Source organism: Citrus sinensis, chromosome 5, assembly GCF_022201045.2.
Source record: "Citrus sinensis cultivar Valencia sweet orange chromosome 5, DVS_A1.0, whole genome shotgun sequence".
In the NCBI taxonomy this organism is placed as follows: Eukaryota; Viridiplantae; Streptophyta; class Magnoliopsida; order Sapindales; family Rutaceae; genus Citrus; species Citrus sinensis.
The window spans coordinates 29,761,088-29,785,544 of record NC_068560.1 but is presented as its reverse complement, the minus strand read 5'-3'; the positions used below and the strand labels follow the sequence as shown (position 1 = coordinate 29,785,544).

General features: G+C 35.2%; 3 protein-coding genes across 4 annotated transcripts; all 3 read right to left on the bottom strand.

Annotated features, from left to right (window-relative positions):
• Positions 1-3,382: 3,382 nt before the first annotated feature.
• LOC102608989 (uncharacterized) lies at positions 3,383-3,961 on the bottom strand. Its single transcript, XM_006472915.2, has one exon. It carries the CDS (start codon positions 3,959-3,961, stop codon positions 3,383-3,385), a length of 579 nt encoding a protein of 192 aa, XP_006472978.2.
• A 3,963-nt stretch (positions 3,962-7,924) lies between these two features.
• Positions 7,925-8,883, bottom strand: LOC102628119 (transcription factor bHLH149). The gene has a single exon (XM_006472159.4). The coding sequence runs from the start codon at positions 8,747-8,749 to the stop codon at positions 8,075-8,077; it is 675 nt and encodes a 224-aa protein (XP_006472222.2). The 5' UTR covers positions 8,750-8,883; the 3' UTR covers positions 7,925-8,074.
• Positions 8,884-13,362: 4,479 nt separating this feature from the next.
• Positions 13,363-23,337, bottom strand: LOC102627823 (protein SUPPRESSOR OF QUENCHING 1, chloroplastic). Of its 2 annotated transcripts, XR_008055281.1 has the most exons (29): positions 22,846-23,337; positions 22,199-22,299; positions 22,034-22,090; positions 21,850-21,944; positions 21,575-21,674; positions 21,130-21,188; positions 20,889-21,013; positions 20,226-20,358; positions 19,750-19,837; positions 19,516-19,594; positions 19,352-19,415; positions 19,179-19,254; positions 18,785-18,895; positions 18,291-18,386; positions 18,002-18,124; positions 17,474-17,671; positions 17,210-17,314; positions 16,989-17,053; positions 16,669-16,762; positions 16,417-16,574; positions 16,169-16,218; positions 15,940-16,061; positions 15,679-15,786; positions 15,376-15,468; positions 15,263-15,299; positions 14,478-14,725; positions 14,221-14,370; positions 13,530-14,107; positions 13,363-13,425 (listed from the first exon to the last, which is right to left on the bottom strand). XR_008055281.1 is itself a non-coding variant. In XM_006472158.4 (28 exons), the coding sequence occupies exons 1-28, from the start codon at positions 23,213-23,215 to the stop codon at positions 13,943-13,945; spliced, it is 3,270 nt and encodes a 1,089-aa protein (XP_006472221.2). In that variant the 5' UTR covers positions 23,216-23,337; the 3' UTR covers positions 13,363-13,942. The 2 variants fall into 2 exon arrangements, 1 of the variants encoding a protein (XP_006472221.2); XM_006472158.4 differs by having other exon boundaries at positions 13,363-14,107.
• Between the last annotated feature and the right edge of the window lie 1,120 nt (positions 23,338-24,457).

Here is a 24,457-nt window from a genome sequence, read left to right as displayed (position 1 = left end):
TGTCGACAACAGTAATCGATGCCTACGCACGCAACAAAGACTTTAACTCCGAAAGATTCTTGTTCACCAAGCTTGTATGATCCATTACATTAACCTTAATATTAACTCCGTAATTTTTCAAATTAATCTCACCCTTTATTTTGATACTAATTGCTTGTTAAAGAGCCTTCTGCCTTTGGATCCTTTTATATACATATATATTTCTTTTGTAATAAGGAATCTCATCCTTTAATATGGTAGGGAGTAAAAATAAGTTTAATAACAGAAAAATACAAATTCTAATACGATTAAATACATACACGGCATTAAATTTTATATTTTTCTTATCTTTTATTTTATCTCTTACTTTAAAAATATTATATCTCTAATTCAACATCAGTATTTCATTATACAACTACTGCATATACTTCTTAACCTTGTTATATATCCATTGCTATACTAACAAAGCAAGTACTCTTGTCGGTCAGAAATTCCGTGTGACTACCAGGAAAAAAATGAGGAAAATCGTTGCATAGTTCAATGATCAAGCAACGATTTAATTTCCTGCCCAAAGAACTAGCATATATTTCTGCTTTTTCGCTCTGGTTATTAATCTTCACATGGAGCCCTGAAACATTGTACTGTGACCTGACCCGTTTAATTCGGATAAATTAGCATCAATCGAATCCATGTGATCGATTAGATTGGAGCTATAAAAAAAATAAATGAATAAAAATTATGACTTAAAAGTCATTAAAAAAAAAAAACTGTTTACCTTCTATTTTATAAAATAGATATCGATTAAAAGCGACAGTACCACACTTATAATTAGATATGTAATTAAGTATAGAAAAGGATCAAGATGAGAAAAAAAAAAGTTGCTTAAGAAAACAAACACAAGCTAGATCATAATTAGCATATTTCAGAGATTGGCATCGGTTAAGCAATGACAACATCTTGTCAGCAACAACATAGCATCCACGAGCTTCTTCAACTGCATACAGGACCTGCTTATCTGTGAAAACCCAAGCCCTCCAGTTCGGTAGAGTCACTGCTTCTATTTCCTTATTAGACAATGAACTATGATCAATTCCAACTGCCTTAGCCAACTCCGCAATCCCTGTCAGTTCAGTAAGTTTTGGCTTCTTAAGAACCCTAGCAGCCAAACGACCCAGACCAATGCCAGTATAACAATGGAGTATAATCTAAGTTTCCGCGAATGCTTCTAACTTTGTCATCCGCGCCAATGCCAACAAAACAAATAGTCTCGTCAGCAAGAACGGTTTTGAGACTCTCATGAATCTTGCTCAAACGACAGAGTTGAACCGCCAAGCAGAGATCTACTGCAAAAAGGATTAACATCTCAGGAATTTTGGTCTGGGAATCGAACTTAACATCGAAGCCTACGACGCGTCGCCTTTCTAATCATCCCCCTGAGTTCAGAAATTTTTTTGTCCATCACAGCAGCATTATCGATTACGCTAACTTCAAATTGAAAGTCCTTAATTTCCAACTCACAGATACCCATTTTTGAAACGACCTGGGTGGGTATCATCATCTTGTTCTTTTGATTCAATCTTGTCTTATATGTTGCTAATAATCTTTAACGAAGAAATAATTGTAGAAACTTAAAAATGAATTTGTCTGTATAATTAAGTGAAATTTAAGTGATTGAGTTGCTCGGATTAAATGAACCAACAGTAGGTACATTCCGATATCCTAGAATATAATTAAGAACAATTTAAGTTCATCGATTTTGGGGCATTATCTGAATATTGTATCAGTAATCTTTAAGAATGGTCCTTATATTTAGGAGATCAATATAATTGACATATTCTTAATTATTAAACCGTGTCATTAATCATGACAATGCCCTCTTGGTATCGAGTTATTATTTCTCAAGACAAACCAAAAAGAAATAAAAAATAAAAAAAATCAGTCATTTAACCGATGCATTAACTCATATTGGGTTGGTCCCAAAATTCACCGTCACGAGCACCTTCCATTGAATCTTTTGTATTTCTTATACTATTGTCTTTTAAGCTTCTACTAACTAAATTCATGCAAACTCTTCTGGAAAAATTAACCGTAACTTCTGTTTTTCTCATTTTTACTATAAATGATAAGAATCAAACTCCAAATAATTCTTTTATCACTCAGAAATTCCGTCGACTTGCCTCGATTCAAGTTTACATCTTTTAGCCTGATTTCATATATAGTTAATTAATACACATATTAATATCGTTATAGCACCAATCAAGTTCAATCACCTTCTATAAAAATAAACAAGACGCTAAAAATACAATAAAAATCTTAAGATATAATATAGCTTGATTCTTGGAATTACCCCCCCCCCCCCCCCCCCCCCCCCCCCCCCCACAAAACAAAACAAAAATTATCAATACAATATTTGACAATAAACAAGACGCTAGGACATATGACATGCCCACAAACTTACAGAGCCCACTTCACATTCAACAAACATCTAATAGTAAACTGTTAAATCCATGTAATGAGCTCATTAGCTAGATAGATACGATTAGTACTTATTAACATTTCTATCAACTTGTTCCCGATAAGAAAACAATAAAAAGCATTATGAACAGCATGCTTTTTTTGATCGTGCTTAAAGGCCCTAGCTTCGCAGTCAAATAGTTCAACTTTAAACCAGCACCAGAAGAGAAACCCTATTTATTTATTACAACATGCCTAGCCAACTCTGCTAATCCACATGCACTGATAAGGTCAGCATTCTTTAGGACCTCAGCTGCCAATTGTTCCAATTCAACCGCCGGCTTGATATCCATTTCATCACACGCTCAACGTTTCCTCGTACCAACCCTAATTAAAAAGACAATTGCACAAGTCAAGATGAGTAAAGGATTGAACCCAAAAGCTCAAATACCATTGCAGAAGTCACTAGTGTATAATTAACACATGACGAATGAAACAAAAAAAAAAAAATTGCATATAAGGAACATGATCCTCTTCTGATCTGAGCATTACTGAGTTTTTAATGATCTTTTGCCATGTATCTTTTAGTAGTAGTATATGGATAAAATTTAACTTCTTTTAATTTTTTATTTATTAACAACCAATCAGTGATTGATTTATTTACTCAGAGCATGATCAGATCAGTAGAGAATCCTAATCGTGCATATAAACCCTAATCACTGCTTCGACATTTATACCAACTTTTACAAACGCTAATTCCTGATTCGCCATTTACACCAACCAATTAGTGTGTGTAAGTGTGCGCGCGCGTGTAGAGTAGCATAACAAATTAGAAATAAGTTGGTTACGAGCTCTTATCATATTTTACATTAATATAACCACTCATCATATATATACATATGAATCGAAACCCAAAATAAAAAGCTGAGCCGTGCAATTACATTAATAGTTAGGCATCCAGCGAACTCAACACTCTATCTCCAATAACATAGTAAGCAAAAGCTTCATGAACTGCAAATTTAATTTGCTCATTTGAAAACGCCCTAGCACTCCAGCTTGGAGCATACCCATTGAAACCAGAAGCCAGAGAATTATGAATTCCAACTTCCCTAGCCAACTTTGCCAAACCAAATGAACTTATATGAGGCTTCTTAAGAACCCTAGCAGCAAAATGCCCTAGCTCCACCGCAGTCTTGCACCTCAAGTTACACCTACCTAGGCCATCAACTTTACCATTCATTTCAATTCCCACAAAGCAAATTGTCTCATCCGCAAGAAACTTCTTCAGACTCTCAGGAATTTGACCTAGATGGCATAGTTGAATAATTAAGCAGCGATTTCCTGCGCAAAGTATTAACATTTCAGCTTTCTTGGTGCATCTGTGATTGAACTTTACATCAATACCGACTACACGTTGCCTTTTTAATAAAGCCTTTAATGCAGCCACGTTGTCATCTATCAGAGCAGCATGATCAACCACAGTAACTTTCATGTTGTTACCTTGAATATCAAGTTCATATTTTCCCATTTTGGATAGAAAATGGATTGGTATATTATTCATCCTGAATTTTCAATTCACTCTCACATGCATGCACTTATATATAGGCCCACGTCAAGAATATAAGAATTATCTTTTTGGTGTTTAAATACGAACAGCAACAGTAAAGATAGAATTAACATAGGGGAAAACGGAGAGCCCTTTTGTTATAATTAATGGCATTGGATATCTATATAGATTAAGACTAAAACCAAAAGCCATCCTTAATTCGATTGATAAAACAAAAATCAAAACTTCTTAAAAGAGTCTTTGAATATTTGAGCAAATTAATAAGTAATAACATTAAACAAGAAGCATAGACAAGTCCCAAAAAAAAAGATGCATAGGAATATCTAAAAGAGGTAAGTAAAGTTTCACGAGAATTAATGTACTTAAATCTGAGTTGCGTACCCGAGAATTAATAATCCCCCTGGAACTGAAGCTGAGTGGTTTCTCGTTTTTATTAGTGTAGATTTTCGAGCACAATTATAATAAGTATGACTTTAAAAGTCCATCTCTATCTAGATGTCACAAACCACAAATAAAAAGAAAAACAAATCTGAGTTGCCCATTACATAACTCTGGGCATCCCAATTTCCAGCCCACACACATCATACACCCATAGTGAAAGTCCAAAGCTCCGTCCTTCATAGCTGACGCAAAGCCCAAAATATTCCACCATGCCTTAAGGGCGTAAAGTCGAGTTTTGATAGGGACTCAAATAATTCGAGTTCGGCTAGAATCTAGATAGGTCCCTAAAAAATCTAAATTCTGCTCCAATAGATTCTTAGCCAGGCGTCGCCATTTGAACCCTTATCCATTAACAAGGAAAAGGTTTTGCACGAGTCCATCAACTGCGCCAAAAGAAAAGGCCAGGGCGTCATTATCACGGCCACCAGGGATCCACGTGTGGTAAAGACCCATCGGGGCCCCTCACCCCTATACCCAACAAATTCCGTATACTTAATGTTATTTACTATTCGTATATTTAAAGGGTCAACAAATTTGTCGCAAGACAGGGGATCATAATGAAATGAAGACACCATGTGTGCTAATAGTAAGTGCCACGAGCTTCATTTATGTCACCCACACAAACACAACGCCAATAAAAGACATTAGCACATACACAAGTGGGCGAGGCAAATAACAAATAACATGTTGTTATTGTTATTATTATATATTGATACACAGTTTGTCTTCTTCCCCCCCCCCCCCCCCCCACCCCAACTCTCATTTTCTTTCAATCTGTACAGTTTTGTTGGGGAGCTGGCTTTTTGGCAACTCAAAAGTAAATTCCTTTGTCGTTTCTTCAATGCAGTAAATCTCGTAAATTTTAAAGTAAATAATTTAGTATACGTTCGATATGACTTATCTAATGATCATAAGTATTTATTTAATTTAAAAGTAGAAACTTAGTTCGGCAAAAATTGAATTAAAATTTGTTCGACCTAAAGATTTACCTGAAATATTCAATTTTGAACACAAACTTGCAATGGGTTATACTTTATATTAAAATGGTATTATACGATAGAGACATAAAATTGCATTTATCATCCGAAAAATTACAGTCATTTAGATATTCATTACATTATTCGAATTACTAGAAAATATGGCCCAAAAATAAAAAATTGGTGATCGTAATAATACAGCCGGTATATTGTAGATTGAACCTCCGATTTGTGTTTTTATTATGAATGGATTTGGAATGATCATTGTCAATATGAAAAGAGCTTTGATTAAAGAAAATAACGGAGCAGAATATGCGGGGCAGATGAATCAACATGTAAATTGGATGGATGTGAGGGAAATTAAATGAGCGACACATGGTAGCCGCGAGTCTGGACCAGGTACCACTGAGAAAGCAACAAGTGGTGTGTTAGGCCGGAACTCGTGTTGGGAGTTTTCCAGTAGATACCGACAGACTTTGATGGGCAAGTCACGGCGGAGGAGGTTATAAGGGCTTTATATACATTGACGAGCGAGGCGCCTTTGGAATAAGTAGCAACCCTGAGATTTAAACGATGCAAATTGTATTTTGCTTTCAGAGTTGCGTACGAGTTCAAGTCAGGTCACCATCAAGTGTGTACCACAAATCAGAGATGATTTTGGCTCTAGTATTAACCTATTATGAGTAACAAATCTATGGTCCCATTTACTCAAATTCATGGTTTCATACCAATTTTTGACAAACAAAAAATCGACTCAAAAAAAGGGGGCTCTGTATCTCCTTTTGATTAGAGTCTTTAAGAAAATGAGAAATTGCAGGTAAGTTAAGCCTCAAAGTTAGCTTCATGCAAAAAATTTCAATTAGTGGGCCAAACAGAAAAAAAAAAAATGGTAATAAAGGGTTGATTCTGGCTATCAAATCCAACAGATAAATAGGCCTAACAGGTGTTCGTCCCAGTGCACGATACAAGTAGTAACTTGCCCAAAAAAGGGAAAGCAAAAGATGGCTTCTTAAATGAGAGCACATGGAAGCATGTGAAAATAGATGGGGGGTTTTGTGTGTGTGGGGGTGCAAAGGCAAATGTATGATTTTTGAAATGAAAGCACACAAAATAAAGCAATTTTGAGTTGGGAAAATCTACAAAAGAACAAATCATGTGTGGTGTGGTCGTTCAATTCAACCCAATACCCATCATCATGACCTAGATACATATGCATGTTGGCTCCAAAAATTTAAAATATGAATAAATAAATAAAGCCCTTGATAGGGATGCCACTAAAATTGACAGCTAGGTATTGGCAGAAGCACACGTGTTGGGCTTTTAATAGGAAAACAGAAGGGAGGGAGAGATTAGAAAAGGGGGCTTACTGGTGAGGGGGCAGGGCTGGGCTAAAACTTGTCTTTAGACCATAAATGTTTCGTCTCCAAATAGCATGTGCACACACCAAGTACTTACTTTTGGTTTTTGTTTGAGGCATTTACACAAACAGCTGATGATCACATGGAAGCCATTTTATAAAGTTGTAGGGTGGGCCTGAAAGTCGGTGGTCATTTGCAGTAGGGCCATCGAGGCACATGTCATGAAGCTGTTTTGTTCACAACACCAATTTGGAAATTGGCTCCATTTTCATCAACAACATAAACTTTCTAATTCCTGTCAGGGCCACCTGGTGGGGCTGTGCTTCCCCACTGTTCCCTCATTATTCGCGATTTCGTATCTCACAAATATCCATTTGTGTCAGAGGATCTCTTCCCGGTAAATCACACCCACTGGAATTTACATAAATTCATCTAATAACACGTAAAATTTTCATTTACACTTCATATGAATCCACCCTTGTTACCATTTTTCAACCTACCCTACCCATTCCATATTTCAAAATTCAAACTTTAATTTTCAAAACTCTGCCGTGACAAATTTTGAAAAAATATCACATTACTTAGCAAATCATGCAATTAATTAAGTGGTTGTCTCATCTTTCTTTCTTTCTTTCTTTTTTTTTTCAAAAGTTTTGAGTTTTCAAGACTATTTATTGTGTGCTTTATACAAAATGATTTTCTTCTAATTTTCAACTAGACCCATTGTAAATATTAATAAAATACATTGTAATGAAAATAAAGATACAATATAACAACGTTACATTTTTATATATAAAAAACATTATACTGATGACAGTGAACATTAATCAATATTTTTACACATCAGAAATTTGATAACTCATCTTTTTGGTTACTTGAAAGAAGGATCATCATTTTTTTTTTTTTAATTCTTTGGTTGGAATTTCTGGAATACGAAAGCAAACGTTTTCGCTTAAGAAACATGCACCGAAGAAAACCTATTTGTTTTTCACTTAAAGTTATGGTTGATTGTCCAACCAAAATTAGTTGGCATTTCCCAATTGATTAATAAACTAATCTATCTTAATAAAACAAAAAGCTAACCAATATTAAGATTAAAAAAAATTAAAATAGGGTGGTGCTCAAAAGAAAGGTCAAAAAAGGAAAAAAAAAAAAGAAAAAGAAGAGGCCATGTATACAATAAAATACACGAATATAAAAATCTCATAAAAATAAAAACAAAGTAGAAAATAAAGAATTAAAAGAGAAAAAAAAAAACAAAAAACTAATAACACCTGGCAGGACAAAGCCACGGCCTTCTACGATCTAACAACGTTCAAGCCAAGCCGATCATCAGCCGGCGAAGAGCCGGCTAGAATAGCGGTGAGAGCAGTCATGGCCCGGACCTGCATCTCCAAGGCGGAGATGTAATCAGTCGCTTCTTCTAGAAGATTCAACGACGAAACCTTCCGGCAACCGGGAATCATCCGGCCGAGCACGCGCAATTTCTTTTGGACAGGCGGCAACTTGTTCTTCCTCCTCATCGCTTCCTCCGGCTTCCTCCTCAACCGGCTACAGCCGGTGACTCTCACTTTAACCTGCCGCTTCTTGAGCCTCAAACTGGGGGGACTCGAGAGAATCGCGCGGCTCCACCGGGTGGCGCCTTTGGCCGAGACGGCCATCAGCCTATCAGCGGTTTCTCGGATTGCCTTGCCGGTTCTGGCCGACGAGCTCCGACGGCGCACGTGGCGGACCGCTTGGAAAAGTTTGGACGAGTAGATCTGTTGCTCCTTATCCGTTCTCCAACGCTTCGTAACCTCCCGATACGCTGCGTTTCGGGAATCATCATCATCATCATCATCATTGCGTTGGCGACGACGAATCAACTCATCTTCTCCTCCTACTCCGTCGTCGTTGTTCCCTATTCTTCGCTTCTTCCGCTTCGGCTCCATATCGAGCGACGTGTCGCAATTTGATTCGTCGAAAGAGTCCATAATCAAATTCTGTTATGGTTTTTTTTTTATTGATCCAAATTGCGCTGGTTTGATAAAATGCAAAATTCTGTTTTTGGTTTTATGAAGAGAGAATTGAGGAGGGTTTTGTTAGTTATATGGAGGGGGAATGCGGAGACTTTTAAATGAAAGTCACGGGATTACACGCGTCCTTTGCTTATTCACATTTATTGCCCCCTCTCTTCTTTTTTTCTTTTTTTTTTCAATAATTATATAAATTATCCATGTGACATGCGACGTGTTCACCTTGAAACAATTAATTGCTACAAAGGCACTATTATATAAAATTTAATATAAATTAATATTATAATTATAAATATTAATTATTTAAGAGTCTTTAAGTTACAATAATTATAACATACATCTCTCATATGAACCACATAAAATTATAGGACTCATAATTTGTGTGGTTCACATGAGAGATGTATGTTACAATTATTTTAACTTAGCATTTGCTTAATTATTTTCTCGTATAACAGTCTCATATAATTAAAAAAATTATTATAAAAACTACTCCAACAAAAAAAAGGAATAGTGCCCTTTTTATAATTAAAATTTGGTATAAGAAATAGTTTATGGTTGATATTTTTGACCTCGTTTTTAATAATTTACAGATAATTGATAATTTTTAATAAAATTAAGGGATTATTATGAACATGGTCTTATCTAACATGAAATTATAATTAATTACTTTATTGAAAGCAATTATTAAGTTCGTTCAAACAATAAAGTGACCAAAAGCAAAAGAGAGCCATTGCATCACCCATGATCACGTTCATTTTGATTGATCGCATCGTGTTCCACCATTAAAAGATATCTCTCTATTTGTTGCTCAATTATGTTTTTGACTGCCATGAATTCATAAAACTCAAGCCCCCATTCATCATAAACGTGAGAATTGATTGGCATGTGATTTTTTTTCATATTTCATGGCACGAATAATTTGCTTTAATTATTCTCTTGTTTCGACATTATTGTTCACGCAAGGCTCTCTAGTTGGCCTGGCGACCCTTTTGTTAACGCACGAGCAAGGCATTTTTACTGCCGCACAACTTTTTGTCAATTTTAAATTTTGTTTCTGTTTCTTAATCAAACATCCTTTGGGATTACATTAAGTTAAAATTAAGACAAATAGAGTTGTAAAAAAAAAAATAATCATGAAAGATAAGCAATTGCCATCACACGTAAGACAATAGTAATATTAATGAATAACTCTTCTAATTATATGCAAAAATCCCAAAAATAAAAAAAAAAACATTTTGTTATTCATAACCTTCCAATATTATGTTTGTTTATAGGAATCTCGTTGAACTAACATGTGGTCTCAATCATCTTAACTTGCTTGCTTGCAAAGATTAATAAAGTAAATAGGTCGACAAAATGGCTGACTCATTCTTCTCTTTTGTTGTTTTTTATTTATTATATGAGACTATTGCTCAAATTACAGTTCAATTACAACTCATATTACATGAGAGTATAATTGATATGTACAATCATATATTTATATTGAGCCCTATTGATATGAATGCTGATATGACACCGCTCAGATTTTTAACCCTCTCAAATATTCGAGGGATGTCAAACTCCCATCCTGAGAGAAAAACTGTCTTCACTCGAACTCAAGGACTCCAAGGAAGAATATTTAAATTAAATCCCTACAATGCGACTGCGGAGGCTCGAACCCCTTCCCTCACATTTCTTCTCTTTTGTTTAGATAAATCTTAAACCAATAGTTATAAAAAAAAAACTTTAAATTTTACACGCGTTTGGTGTTTAATTTTTAATGTTTTACAACGTACGCCATCGTCCCTCGACAGGTGAAACATTTCTTTAATTTCATTTAGTGGTTATTAATTATTTTTAAAGAATGTACCACTTGTAGTCACTGCGATTATCTTTCATCAATTAATTAATTAATTAATTGAAACGATGAAAAAACAAAAAGAAAAAAACATGTCACGACCGCTGTCTGCTTATCGTGTCTTACAAGGCCGGTCTGCCCGGCCCTCTTGTTCTTCACTTTATTTATTTATTTTTTGTTGGGGGTGGTTTTAATTAGCATTTGAGAATTCTAATAAATTACTTAACGATGTGTCGACAACCTATTGGACAATAAGCTGCTTTGTTGGCATCCACTCATTGGGTTTCGACGTGGGGCAAATGGAATTTGTTTTTATGCTAAAGAATGATTAGTGGGTGAAAGAAAGCACAGTAGACAACAAATTAAATGGCACTTTCTAATATTCTATCATCTTAATTGGCCTTCACCTTGTGCCCTCTATTTTTTTTAAAAAAAAATTAGGGTTCCTATAGTCATATGTAGGTTGGGGACAAATTCAATCCATGCCCACTTTCATTTTCTTTGTTCTTCCTCATGTTTTCGTTAAGGTTTTCATAGTTATTTATATTTAATCTTCTAAATTTAAAATTTATTTTTTAATGCCAACATTCGTATATTTTAAAATTTTAAATTTCACCTCATATAATTATATTGTTTATATGCCACTCAGTATATATAAATATTTTATCGTCTGTACTTAAGAAATTATGTTAAAATATAAATTTTGTGTGGACGTAACTTAAAAAATGAAAAAAAAAATACACTCATACACTAAAAAGGGGAAACCTTAGGTGCAACTGTGGCACCGTACCACAGTTGCATCTAGCCGTTGGATGTCAGTAGACTCCACCAATCCAACTGCATCCAACAGCTAGATGCAACTGTGGCACGGTGCCACAATTGTACCGTAGCATGATCCTACTAAAAAACGAAAAATAACGATACTTATGTCTCATATATTTTAATTGCGTCCACACGAAATCCATAGAACACATAGTCGACGAGGGCCATTACGTAAGAAATGCCAGAGAGACAGAGACTACCACCTCGCACGAGACAGGGCTTCAATGTGACCAAGGATATGTCTATTTCCACGAAATTTATTTTGTATGATATTATTATTATTATTATTAACGCATCACCTACGCTTTATTTGTACCAAAGACTTTGGTTCTCTCATTACAAGAACTACCCTACGTGTTCTCATACTGAACAACTACCGAAACTTGTGGCCTCAATTCAAATCCACTGGACAATTTTAACTTTTTCAGTTTTTTCTTTTATTCCCTTTTTCTCAAAGTAAATAAACAAAATAAAATAATAATTATAAAAAAAAAAAAAACCCCTGAGAAAATGTGACTCATTCTGACAATTTCATTCAGGAAATAAAGTTTCTAACCAGTGGACGGATGATGGATGGATGGATGGATGGATGGATGCGCCATGCATGCAGCTCTGCAACTGTACCCCATTTTTTTTTTTAATTTATCTTCACATTGCTTCTCGAACTTTTAAAGTTATCGTACACAAAAGTTAAAATTCAAATACTTACAACAAGGGGCAAGGACATGTTATTTCGCTTTTTTTTTTTTGGATTCTCTGCTCTGGGTTCTATAGATTTTTGACTTGTTGGAGTTAAATCAGTAATTTATTTGAACATATAATATTCCAAGTTATCTCAGTAAACAATTAACAAAGACTCAAATTCAATCTCAACTATTTTCTTGGGAAAGTATTTTAAGAGCACTTAAAATACGTATTTTCTTGGGAAAATCTTGATAGAACCTCCGATCACTTCAGAGACAAACAAGTTGTTATCGTTGAATGTTGATGCATTGCTCCCCAGCACGGGTTCTTCAATTGAGGTTGATATAATATTCACATTTTTGTCATTTTATATGTTTTAAACTATGATTAATTTCTTCCTTTGATTATTTCCTAATCTATGGTAGTTTCAATTCGACAAGTAAACCATTTTCCTTGTATCTTCTGTCACGGACTGATTATTTTCTGTATTGTTCTATTGTTCACTTTGAATATCTATTTAATAATACGATACAGCGGTTGTAATCTTATGACTACTGAGCTTTTGGTTCTAATTATATTAAGAGTCTCCTCACACGTCTCTAATTATTATTATTATTATTATTATTTTTGTAGACCTCGAACTTCATAAGAAATTTGAAAAATGTGACAAAAAACTTGGTGGGTGTGAGGTGGACACATAGGTGGTGTTGAAAGTTTGGCTTTCACGTGAGAAATGGATAGAGATGAAGAAAAATTAAGTGCATTGAGCAGCCAACATTTGAGCAAATGCAGTACGCATCTAGACAGAGAAGTTGCCGGCCGCCTGCAAGATAAGCACGGGATTTGGTAGGACTAACGCGTTTTAAGCGGTCAGTTAATTCTTTAATAATGTGTTTATGATCTTAAATTAGTTCACTAAATGTAGGCTTTGTCACATGATTTTGGTTGAAGCTTTTCTAAAGATTTTGATTCTTCTGTCCAATAAAATATAATGTTTGCTATAGGCAAGTAGGAAGCAAACCCGTCGCATTTGAATCAATAAAGTAATGCAAGTTTCATATAAAAATAATAACTGAGACTACAGCATCAGCATCTCAATCATCATCATTATCATCAGCTAACCAATGAAAGTTGAGAGTGTGACTTGGTGAGCAATCTATTCTTTGCTTACCTTAAACACAATTATCCTGATCATTATCATAATGAAAAGATGGACGACAAGTTGTGATTGAATAATTAAAAGAGTTGCAAGTAAAAGCTGGCGCCTGAAAGTGGGCAAAAATGGAGGGGCCTGAGACAGGAACCATGACAATATTGTGAAAATGATACATCAATAATTGGAGTAAAAGCAGTTGGTGGGGGGTTTCAACACTTTGAATCAGAGAATTAACTGACCCGGTAAGCGCTAAAGTTTGGTCTTTGGAACAAATTTAGTTTCTACAGATGAATACAGAGATCAACACTGACCACATCGTGTAACAAACAGCTTTGATGACAGCACCTTGACCCTGAAACTTATGGAGTTCTGAACATCTTAATCCATCGGTGTGCTGTCTGCAAGATTACTAGAACAATGTAGGTGGTATAAGCTCTATTCAGAGAATCGCATGGTAATTCATTGAGTGTCATCCTTACATCGATTTCTCCAATTATAAGCCAAAAAAAGAAAAAAAAGAAGAACGAAAGTCTATTTCTTTGGCGCACCAACAGTTTCATCCTATAGAATATAGTATAAAAGACATCATAATAGTGTGAGCAAGAAAACTGTATTGCGACCTTACGAGGGGTTTTTTCCGATGATGTCACTGTCACGGAGCAACTGGTAGCTGTAGACTGTTTGTCGAAATTTTGGGCTTGAGATCATAAGGTAGTGTAATTTCTGCTGGGGGAGAATTGGGAACTTCCTCTTGGAAAGGGACCTCAAATAGAAGGGGTTTGTACAAGCATACTTCATCTTCTTTACAATAATAGACCTACAAAAACAACGCAAATTATCCACCATAGAACAAATAACAACCACAAATTTAGTCTGATAACTTTTAACAGTTTTCCTTTTTGCTATCATAAACAGAAAAAGGAGACACACCTTACAACTAATTCTCCCCGTTGACGCTGATGGAGACATTCTCCTAAAATGAAGTACTGCCGATCCTTCTGGACTAAGATTTCCATCCAAAGGATCGATAATCACTGCATTTTCAGGTTCCACATCAACACTGAATTTACTGCGTGCTTCCTGCATATGGGATTATAAAACAGAACATTAAGATCAAAAAAGAAGCATGCTACAATTAGTAATGTAAAAGTTGGAAGCGTTATGCGACCAAGAATATATCCGCCCACCTTTGAGAAATGGTACTCTTCAGGTAATGATATCTTAAGATAAATGTTGCCTTCGTTGGATAAACCACCATCAACAACAATGGTCTGAGAGTCAGGTGATGATCGCCTCCTGAGGCGTTTTGGAGATCTGGATTTTGGTGTTGGGGGCTGAACTCCTTTTAGCTCTAAAGTTTGAAGTTCAGGTTCTTCCTTGTTCAAGTCTAGATATCTGATAATATTATTGTTTGTATCTGCTATGAAAAGGTTTCCTGAGAATTTGAAGAGGCACACAAATTCAAACTCAATTACAGATTCCATTTTAAAAAGCAAACAGAATTATCAAATTCCTAAATTACTTGAAGGGGACCAGTTTCAACAATCTGTTAAGATACTATATCCAAACAGTGAATGGTTTTAGCATCAACGCTTTCTCATCAGTTTCTTGACACTTTTCATCACTATCAGGTCATGTTGTTGTCGCTTTTTCTTCATATGTTTATGGTTTGTCAATTATTTAAAAGATGAAATATGATCCCTCTTATGAACGGCATAGCTACTTCTCCTCAGAAACAAAATCAAAAGGATGATGAATAGTCTTTTTGTCATTAAGATTCCTGGGAGCATCGTGGCAAGGAATTAAACACTCAAATTGATAAGGGTGTAGGGTCTGCTTGATCAAACAGGAGGTGTGGTTGATTACCCCATAAACTACTTTAAGACATCATGCAATTTCGAGAGAAAGAATAACAAGTCCGAGAAAATATTGAAAATTGTTTGTTCCTTATTAGTAGAAAAGAAGCCAGTACCATTCTGTGCTTCAATGATTCCTGCCGGCTCCGAAAGCTGCAAGAAACATATTTATTCATCAGAAGTGAAAGTTCAGGCTACCATAAAAACAGGTTACAAAATTTTTTCTAACCTGAGCTGCTAATGCTGCTCCATCCTTGAAACCAGCTTTCCCTATACCTGCTAGGGTACTGACCCTATTACTAGCTGGATCTAACTTCTTGATCTGAGATTTCAACCCAAAACAATTAAGGCATTGAGTAAGTGTTAATCTACAGACTAAATTTAGTCAACATCATTGATCAATTACAAAGAAAAAAAATTCTCAACAGAAGGGATTAAAATCAATTACAAAAGAACTTTTGGAACATTCAACTAATGTTTAAATGTTACAAGCTCACAGCAGTTGAACTATCTTTACCCACGATCTTGTTACCTTGTGATTGTAACTATCTGCTACATAAATTTGACCATTCTTTGCACAATAGACACCTAATGGATGTTGAAGAAGTACTTCAGACCCTATTCCATCTTGGTCTCCAAACTGTAAAAGACAAACAAGAGAATCAGGTGCAAAATGCAAAGACAGGAACTAAACAAACTTCAAGTATTAATGTTTGGATATTCCATTCATTTGTATCATGAAAAGTAAGATTTAATCTTAAGATGAAACTGGCTTCTTGGCATATTGAATGACCTTAAACAAATTGTCTGGGAAAATAGGATCACCACCAGCTAGCAATCTGGATCCTCCCGTTTTTAGATTGAGTGCTCGTATGGAGCTACTCTCACTATCCGCAACATAAATTTCCATGAAATCTGGAGGTAATAATCCAAGTAAAATTTTCCAATGCAATGGCTCAAACACAAAGTAATTTCTACAATGGCTGCAAATATGAAAGCAATAAGTAATCCCGGCACATTACCTGGGGACAATGAAATTCCAGAAGGTTGTGCAAAAGATGTGTTTAAAGAGCTACAACAATAAAAGAAAATACTTTACTGTGAAATTTTTAGGAGACGTGATACAATGATACATAAGAATTGCATCATCCATTCACTTCCAAAATGTTATTTATGCATGAGAAGGATAGGAAATCTGAAATGTGGAAATGAGAAGAGAGTTGGAAGGAATATAACAACTTCTATTGACTATCATGATTCTGTGAATCACCTTGACCCATTCAAGTTCCTCTCGTAACCATCACCGCTAAAAGCTCTAGTTACACCATCCACTGTACTGTGTTCCCAGATCTGATGCTGGCCGGCCATTGCAATGTAAACCTTCTCATTAATTGGCTTATAACAGACATCCCATGGGGAGTTGAGGAGCTGAGAGAAACAAGTAGAAGTTTCTAAATATGAAGTAAGATGTAATCCAATCAACTAGAGTATGAATCACATGGTTCATAATTTCCAATCTTGCCTGAGAAGTTCCCTTTTCTCCCCCTTGGTAGTCAGAACCTTTAGTTCCATTTCCAGCTAGAGTTCGCACTGTGTCATTAACAAAATCAATCTCCCTGAAATGCAAGAAGATGAGCTTGAAACTCCTCCACTGAAGATGACAAGGATGATACTATTGGTGTAATTCCCAAATTGTCACTTAAATAAATTCCACAGTGAGATGCAAGTTTATGTTTGAATAAAGAGGAGAATGTCAATTTTTGGGGCCATTTTAACAACTCGAAATTGAGCCTGGAAAAGATGTCAAACAAATTAAAGGATAGTTCAAAAGTCCGCACATACCTTAAAGCATGATTTTCAGTATCTGCTACATAGAGCAGATTTTTCTTTGCATTGTATGCCAGGCCCTACAGATTACAGAAGCATATAGCTAGAAAGTTACTGCTCATACATCCAACATTGAGAGAACCTAGAATGCAAGCATCCACTCATAATGATAAGAAAATGCACATGTCGACAGAGGAATACTGTAGAAGGTCAATTGGTTTTAGCTTAGTTCTTACTTGAGGACGATTGAAAGTGGCATCATCAAAGGAACCATCACGTAGACCCTCCTCTCCTGAGCTCCCAATTTGGACAATAAAATTCCCATCTAAGTCTGTTACCACCTGAACTCCAGATTTGATAAAGTGCTTAACAATCCAAGCGCATCAAAACGGATTCACTTAGACATGCCACAGTTACATGGCAAAGAAAAGTTCATGCATATTGATTTTTAGTAACGAGAGAGAAAGAGAGAGAGAGAGAGAGAGAGAGAGGGAACCTACTATTCTGTTATGGTTACTATCTGAAATGAAGAGACGGTTGTTGAGGATATCAATCGCCAGCTTCCCAGGAAACTTCAAAGGAGATGTGAACAAGCGAGGATCACTATCTTTCTCCAAGCTCAGGGGCAGTGGTGTGTTGTCCAGGAGCTTCTTTTTACCGTAAAATAGAAGAGCTGCCTCAACTAAATCGTCAAGATCCTAAGGAAAGAGAACAAATAATTTTACTTCCTTTCTTTTCAAGAATAAATAGAATTAATCAGCTGTAATGATACCAAAAAGAAGGATACATAATTCTACAAAATTATACTTGAAATAACAAGCACAGGAACAGATTCTGTAGGAGAAAATAAGTTCTAATTTAGATTATCAATCACGTTAATGCAGAACACATATTATGCATGGGCAAAGCAGGGCACCCCCACTAACGTGGTGTGCACATCCTTATAGCCAACTGTTATGCATATATTGAGCAACAAAGAGTTGGATAGCAATGTATGTGCAGGAAAAGTAAAGGTGAGCAATCAGTACCTTTCTGTGGCCTTCACCTGCTAGTTGTGCAAGGAGCTTACCGTTGGGTCCAACAACGGCAAATGTAGGCCATGAATTCACACCTAGTTCTCGCCATAAATTCATGTCTCCATCATTAACAACCTAGATCAAGAAAAAGACTAAATATGCATTAAACTTCACTATTTCATTGACTCTGCAAAGAAATGAAGAAAAGATTTTATGAAAATCAAGAACTCTAGAATAACAAGACATGCATTTTAAACTCCTAATTTGAAATGGTCAAAACTATTCAAACTATCGCACTTACAGGATGAGAGATGCCATAGCGTAGTACTGCATTACGGATGGCTTCCAAATCTTTCTCATTATCAAACTTTGCAGAATGTACTCCAACAACAGTGAACTGTACAAATAAACACATATGAAACGGCCACGTCTGAAACATTGATCAATGATTAGGCCAATCAACTCATAAATCCAATCAACTCATAAATCAGTCAACTAATTACAATTGTTACAAAAGAATTGTGTCGACACTTGCAAAATGCATGTATTGATGCCGATATCTTTCTCTCACTCTCTAATCTGTCATTCAACCTTCTCCCAAGCATATAATCATTATAGTTGATGTTGTATTGGTGCCAATATCTTGATTATATGCTTCACCCAATAAATCAATTTGAGCAATCAGATAAAAGCATAAAAGAAGAGAGAAGCAAAGCAGAGGGTAGGTTTATGCAATGAGAAAACATCAAATGTCCAAGGGATTGAGATATGAAAAATGAAGAAAGAGAATTTTACTGGCATGTCTTTGTACTTCTTCTCCAGAAACTCTAAATCTGGCAGCACATGCATGCAATTTATACAGCAGTAGGTCCAAAAATCCAGCAGAACCACTTTTCCTTTCAAATCCTGCCAAAAAACAGAAATAGTTAAGAGCCAAAGCTATAGTACATGTCTAGCACTGTAACAAATTTTTGGTTAAACGAGGAAAATGTAAAAAATAAATTTTATGTTTTCTTTCTTTTGTGTCTGTCTGATAATGTATAAGAACAACCATCATATTAAGAAACATAATCTCAACAACATGCCATTTCCTAAAATTAAGATACAACCATATCAGAGGGAAGCAAATACAAAACAAGGAGTTGTTTGAAAATTTGATGATAGTCTTTATGTTCGAGTAATCATTTACCCTGCGAAACTGGAGGGGAGCTGTATTCAACCAATCAAGTTTTGCTGGAAACTCCGGTACAATAGGAGTAGTTTTCCTAACACAGCAAAAGAAGATACAGTTAAAACAGATTAAGCATAAATTTTGAATCTTAGTATAATTTACTTTGAAAGATGAAAACTAGTCTTATTTACCTGTTTTCGACATCAGATATATAGTTTACAAATTGCTGGATTCTTTCTGATTGTGATGATCCTCCTATACAGAATAAAGGTTAGCATTCTGCAGTGGTGACTCTAAAAGGAATGATAATACCATTGGATGGTATAAAGATGTATAATTTGAAACATACTGATACCTTCAGTCTGCTCAAAGGATGGACGGTTGACTCCAAATAGCACATTCCAAATAGCTTTAGGAGATGCATATTGCATTGCCTAAAAATGCAAAATAGTTTTATACACAGTAAAAAAACAAGAAATAAGATAATGCCAAATGTCATTTAGCATATCTTTAGTCACTCAAGATAACTATACTGATATTCAATACAAATTTAAATACATCAACATTCTTTAAAAAAAGTTCATTATACCTTCCAGTTTGAAACTGTGAAGAAGAGACAAGAAAATGCAACGCCAAGACTTCCATATCTCAATATCTCTCGCCGAGAACCCTGCAACCTGTCCATAAATTAATTCTGCAACCTCAAGCTGAAATTTTGTACAAAAGGTTCTGTTTGTTTAATTAGAAAACTGAATTCCGTCACAGATTTTTTCTTGCTGAAAGATTGAACTGCTCATAAATGAGATTAGCTTAAAATCATCTAATTAATGATTGAAAATGATACAAAGTTGAAAATAGCTCTTGAATCTGGTTTCTTGGTTGAAGGCCCTGCAAAGTGATAGAGGAGACCAGATTTTCTTTAGGTTTGGGCTAGTTAAATTGAAACTTAGGACTTTTTGGGGAAACAACCCAAAACGTGACAATGAGGCAAAACATCCAAGATTAATTTTGTCGCAATCAAGAATGAATGCTTTTGTCAATTTGAACCTATAAAACATGTCTTACCCTGAAGTTGAGGAACACTTCTCATCGGCGGCACCTGTATCCAGGATGGACCAATTATCTGTTTTTTCTTTGAGCAAAGCTGTTGAGTTCTGTGATGCAGCATGCAATAACTCGTGTTCCTGTATCTTCTCATCTGCAATGATATTTATTTATTAGATTTTGTCCCCTTTTTTCTTACACCCCACCTGGTAAACAAAAAAATTGTTGAACTTAATCCTCCTCCAAGGTTGTTATAAGAATAATTGATTCCTAGACCTCTTGCTTCACCGTGACAGATCCAACAACTAGGTTATGCTTTTGGAGTAATATGCCTTTATTGGATTCATTGTGTTAAAAATACAATAATTTTATCTGTTCCCTGGGAGAGAATTGGCCGGAGATTAAAATCAGTAAAGAAATGTTCTAATAAAAGTTCTTGACCAACCATCTTACTAAAATTCTAAACCAAGAGTTTAAATTTTCAGCAAATCTGACAGAGCACAACAGTGAATCTTTAGAAAGCAGGAAAAAGATTTACTGTAAATAAGATTTGCATTGCAAGAAAATATATCTTACTCATAAGCATAGTTATAAAAAAAATTGGAACATTGTTGTTTCACCATTTTACATTATTGACAATACTGGTGCAAGAAAATGTTTGCACATATTCTCAGGACTACATACTATAAGAACCACCGCCACCAGTGAGAATATCATTAAGTGAAACACTTCCTATCTCTTTTCTGATAAGTGATGGACTGGCTTCCTTGAGTCTCTCCTCTGATAATGTAGTTGTTACAGCTATACATCTGCAAGCAGCATAGAATAAAAACAATTTACCCAACCCCCAAAAAAAAAAAAGAAAAACCTAGTAATTAACAGTATCCATTAGTTTACAAAGAGCAAGATATGTTAGACCATTTACCTCATTTGTGCAGCTTTAGCAGCCTGCACTCCAGCTAGAGCATCTTCAATAACAATACACTGGGGACAATGGCTACAGATTAATTTTGTAAAATAAAACAATATTCTTCACAAACATGAACAGTCATCCATTTTCAATTAGCTTCTAAAACATTAAAAATCCAAAGAACATTATAATGAACTCTTAAAACAAAATCAAAATCATTAAATAGCTGGAAGAGTAAAGATGTGGAAATTCATCCGACAAACACTCAAAAATTGTATTCCCAAAAGATAATATAAAAATTTTCTTCAAATTGTAAGTGAAAATAAGACATGACAAAATAGAAAACATGAAGCCAAAAATAAGTTACTGGAAAAAAAAAAAACTCCTTCATGCCAAAAATAAGAGATGCTTCGCAATTTATTATCAGTAAGGAATGATACTGAAGAGTCTACTATCATACCTCACTGGTGGGCACATTCAAGATCTTTGATGCAGATAAGAAGATATCAGGAGCAGGTTTCAAATTCTCAAAGGCATCTGCTGACACAATAGCATCGAACCTGATGCAAAGAGGCTAACAATACAATGAGAACAAAATCCTTGAGCTGAAAAGGTGATAATTCATCTTCCAAATACAGTAAAATATTTGTGAGTTTATAAAACTGTGAGTTTGATACGAATATTCAATTCTGTCTAACAAACATGCAAAACATAGTATGAATATGATAAGCTTACATTGACACTGGTAGACCAGCAGCAGCTAAATTTGCATCAACTTTGATACGATCAGCACTAGAAGCAACAGCAACTTTCAGGCCTTTGTTCTTACACTGTTAAACAGCAGCTTTATGTTATCTGATCATTCAATTCACCAACAAGGTATATAATTATGCCACTTGTGAATAACTTGCTTGCGCACCTGATTAATAAGTTCAAGGGCACCTGGAAATCCTATTCCTGAATTCGGCTTTGCGTACTACAAGAAGTGAAGGCAACTCTGAAGATGAGTGATATTTTTCTCATTGCAAAACACCTTAGAATAAAACTACAAATGTATATTAAAACAAAAAGGTAGACTAATCACCTTATCCAGATATATCTCAAAGAACCTCTTTTTGGCTGCCTCGGAATCAAATCCCTTGACTCCCTTAACAGAAGCTACCCCTCCTAAGAAATTGGCTTCGCCTAGTGCATTGGCAAAGAAAATGTAATTTGATTGGGGTGTCTTTGAAATCCAAGTCAATATATCAAAAAGAATATATTGGTGTATCGCATCCACACTTGCCAGCACAGGGTAAAATACAGTTCTCTTTACATTACAATTTATCAAAATTAGGAATTTAAAGACTAACCCAAAAAAAAACAAAAGCAATTTATATCAATTTCACATCAGAAAACGCTTGCTCAGCAAGCTCCTAGACATCAAACACAAGTGTTACTGATCATCAATAGGTCATCATTGCCATGCCAATGGGATTACGCAAGGGCCTGATTTTGATTTTTCAAAACCATAAACACAAAGCAACTTCATATTTCACACGCAAATCAAATGGGTCTTCAATTTAAACAAAAACTATTAAATTATTCAATCCCAAAAGTCACTAACAGTCAAGGTCAAAGGGTTTTTTAAACCAATAATTAGCAATACTAAAATTAAAAAATAATTCTATCATCAAATACAAACATTATGAACTAGTATTTTAATCAATGAAAATCAAGAAGCAAATTTACCAGTTCCCATGAAAGGCACAAAGTCCTCAACTGTAACTTCAACTCCCATTTCAGCAAAAACATCAACAGCAGCTCTTCTAGAAGGCTCCTCGCTATTACACAACACGCCATCCATGTCAAAAAGCACAGCAGAAACCTTCCCCCACTTGCTTTCTGATGAAACATTCACATCTGTCTCCTCCACTTTGGTCACACAAGCCTTAACCACCATTCTGCGCCCCAAAACCGTGCGTTTTGCTCCACATTGAAACAATGCGCTTGAAACAGAACTTGGTCTCAGTTGTTTTGTGTTGGAAGAGAAGAAGAAGAGTTTTGTCTGAAGAGACAAAGATGCAGCCGGTGGTGATGACAGCAGCTTCATGGCTATCATATGGCCGTTAACTGATAACTCGTAACTGTTTCTGCGGGGAGAAAAATGGTTACGAACTTAAGTTCCTTTGGGACGATTTTGCCCTTATTGTTTTACGAAATGGATGGCAGTTGGGTTTTGGGAGGAGGGTTATTTGAGTAAATTTAAGCCTGTTTTAAATGGTGGAGAAATTGTTTAGTAGTCCATTAACGTTACCCATTTGGTGACCACAATTTTTCAGGGGCTGGGGCAATGCCTTATCAATGCGAGCATGATCAAGACCATTTTAGCTTTGATTTTAATAAAGGTTTGTTTCGACTTCTCATGTCCGAGTATAAGCATTTTGCGAGTAACATTTAATCCATCAATGGCGGACACAAAAATCTAAATCAGGGAGAGGACTTGGTACAAATACAATAATAATTCACCATGACAGCATTCAATAGTATGAGCGAGCGAGGCAATGATGATGATGATTGATGACAGCACTGATTTGCTTCTTCTGTGTCTTCTTATTTCACTAGTTATCATAATTTAAAGCAGTAATGGTCGATGAGATTAAAAACAGTGATCATTGATTGGATATGTGAAAAAGCAAATCCAATTCTCTTAAACGAATGAAAGTTCTACTTATCATGCTGCGGCCTCTAGATTTTACTATTTTGATATTATTTTCTCCGTGGCTGCTGTTTGATGTTGAATCCCCCTCCACCGTTGTTTATTATCATATATGGGAAGCGATTATTATTATTATTATTATTATTATTACTGAAGGAAGGAAATGGAGTAGTTAAAGTATCCAAAGGTGTTTTATTTTACAATTCTTCAGCAAACTAATGGTCATGATTTAACACAAAATTTCTTAAAATAATAGAAAGAAACATGTTAATATGGAATATGGAGATTTATTACGGAGACAGTGAATCAAGAGTATTTATGGCATTAAAGTGAAGGTATTTCAAAGCATAAAATTGGTTCAATTACTTATAGGGAGGGGCTATTTGCACTCTAAAAAATACTCAGAATACTCGTTTACTTTGAACACTCATTCATTATATTTAAAATATTTAACTTTTACTCTCTACACTCTTAAAATTCTAAACATACCCTTAAAGCTTCCTCTTTGTTTCTTTTTCATACATTCATAGCACCAAAACACCCAAGTCAAGAATTTCTTATATGCTTTCAGTATTAGTTTATCTACGATTTCATAAAAGCTCTACTCATTATACAGTAATTCTTGTTCGTACTGCAAATTATTTA

Excerpts from the sequence above, each read along its gene's own strand:
- LOC102628119 (XM_006472159.4), bottom strand. The coding sequence starts at position 8,749 with ATGGACTCTTTCGACGAATCAAATTGCGACACGTCGCTCGATATGGAG.
- LOC102627823 (XM_006472158.4), bottom strand. The coding sequence starts at position 23,215 with ATGATAGCCATGAAGCTGCTGTCATCACCACCGGCTGCATCTTTGTCT. Across the intron at positions 18,125-18,290 it reads GCTATGGCATCTCTCATCCT|GTTGTTAATGATGGAGACAT; the intron begins GTAAGTGCGATA and ends TTCTTGATCTAG. Across the intron at positions 16,062-16,168 it reads TGGAATTTCATTGTCCCCAG|ATTTCATGGAAATTTATGTT; the intron begins GTAATGTGCCGG and ends TATTACCTCCAG.
- LOC102608989 (XM_006472915.2), bottom strand. The coding sequence starts at position 3,961 with ATGGGAAAATATGAACTTGATATTCAAGGTAACAACATGAAAGTTACT.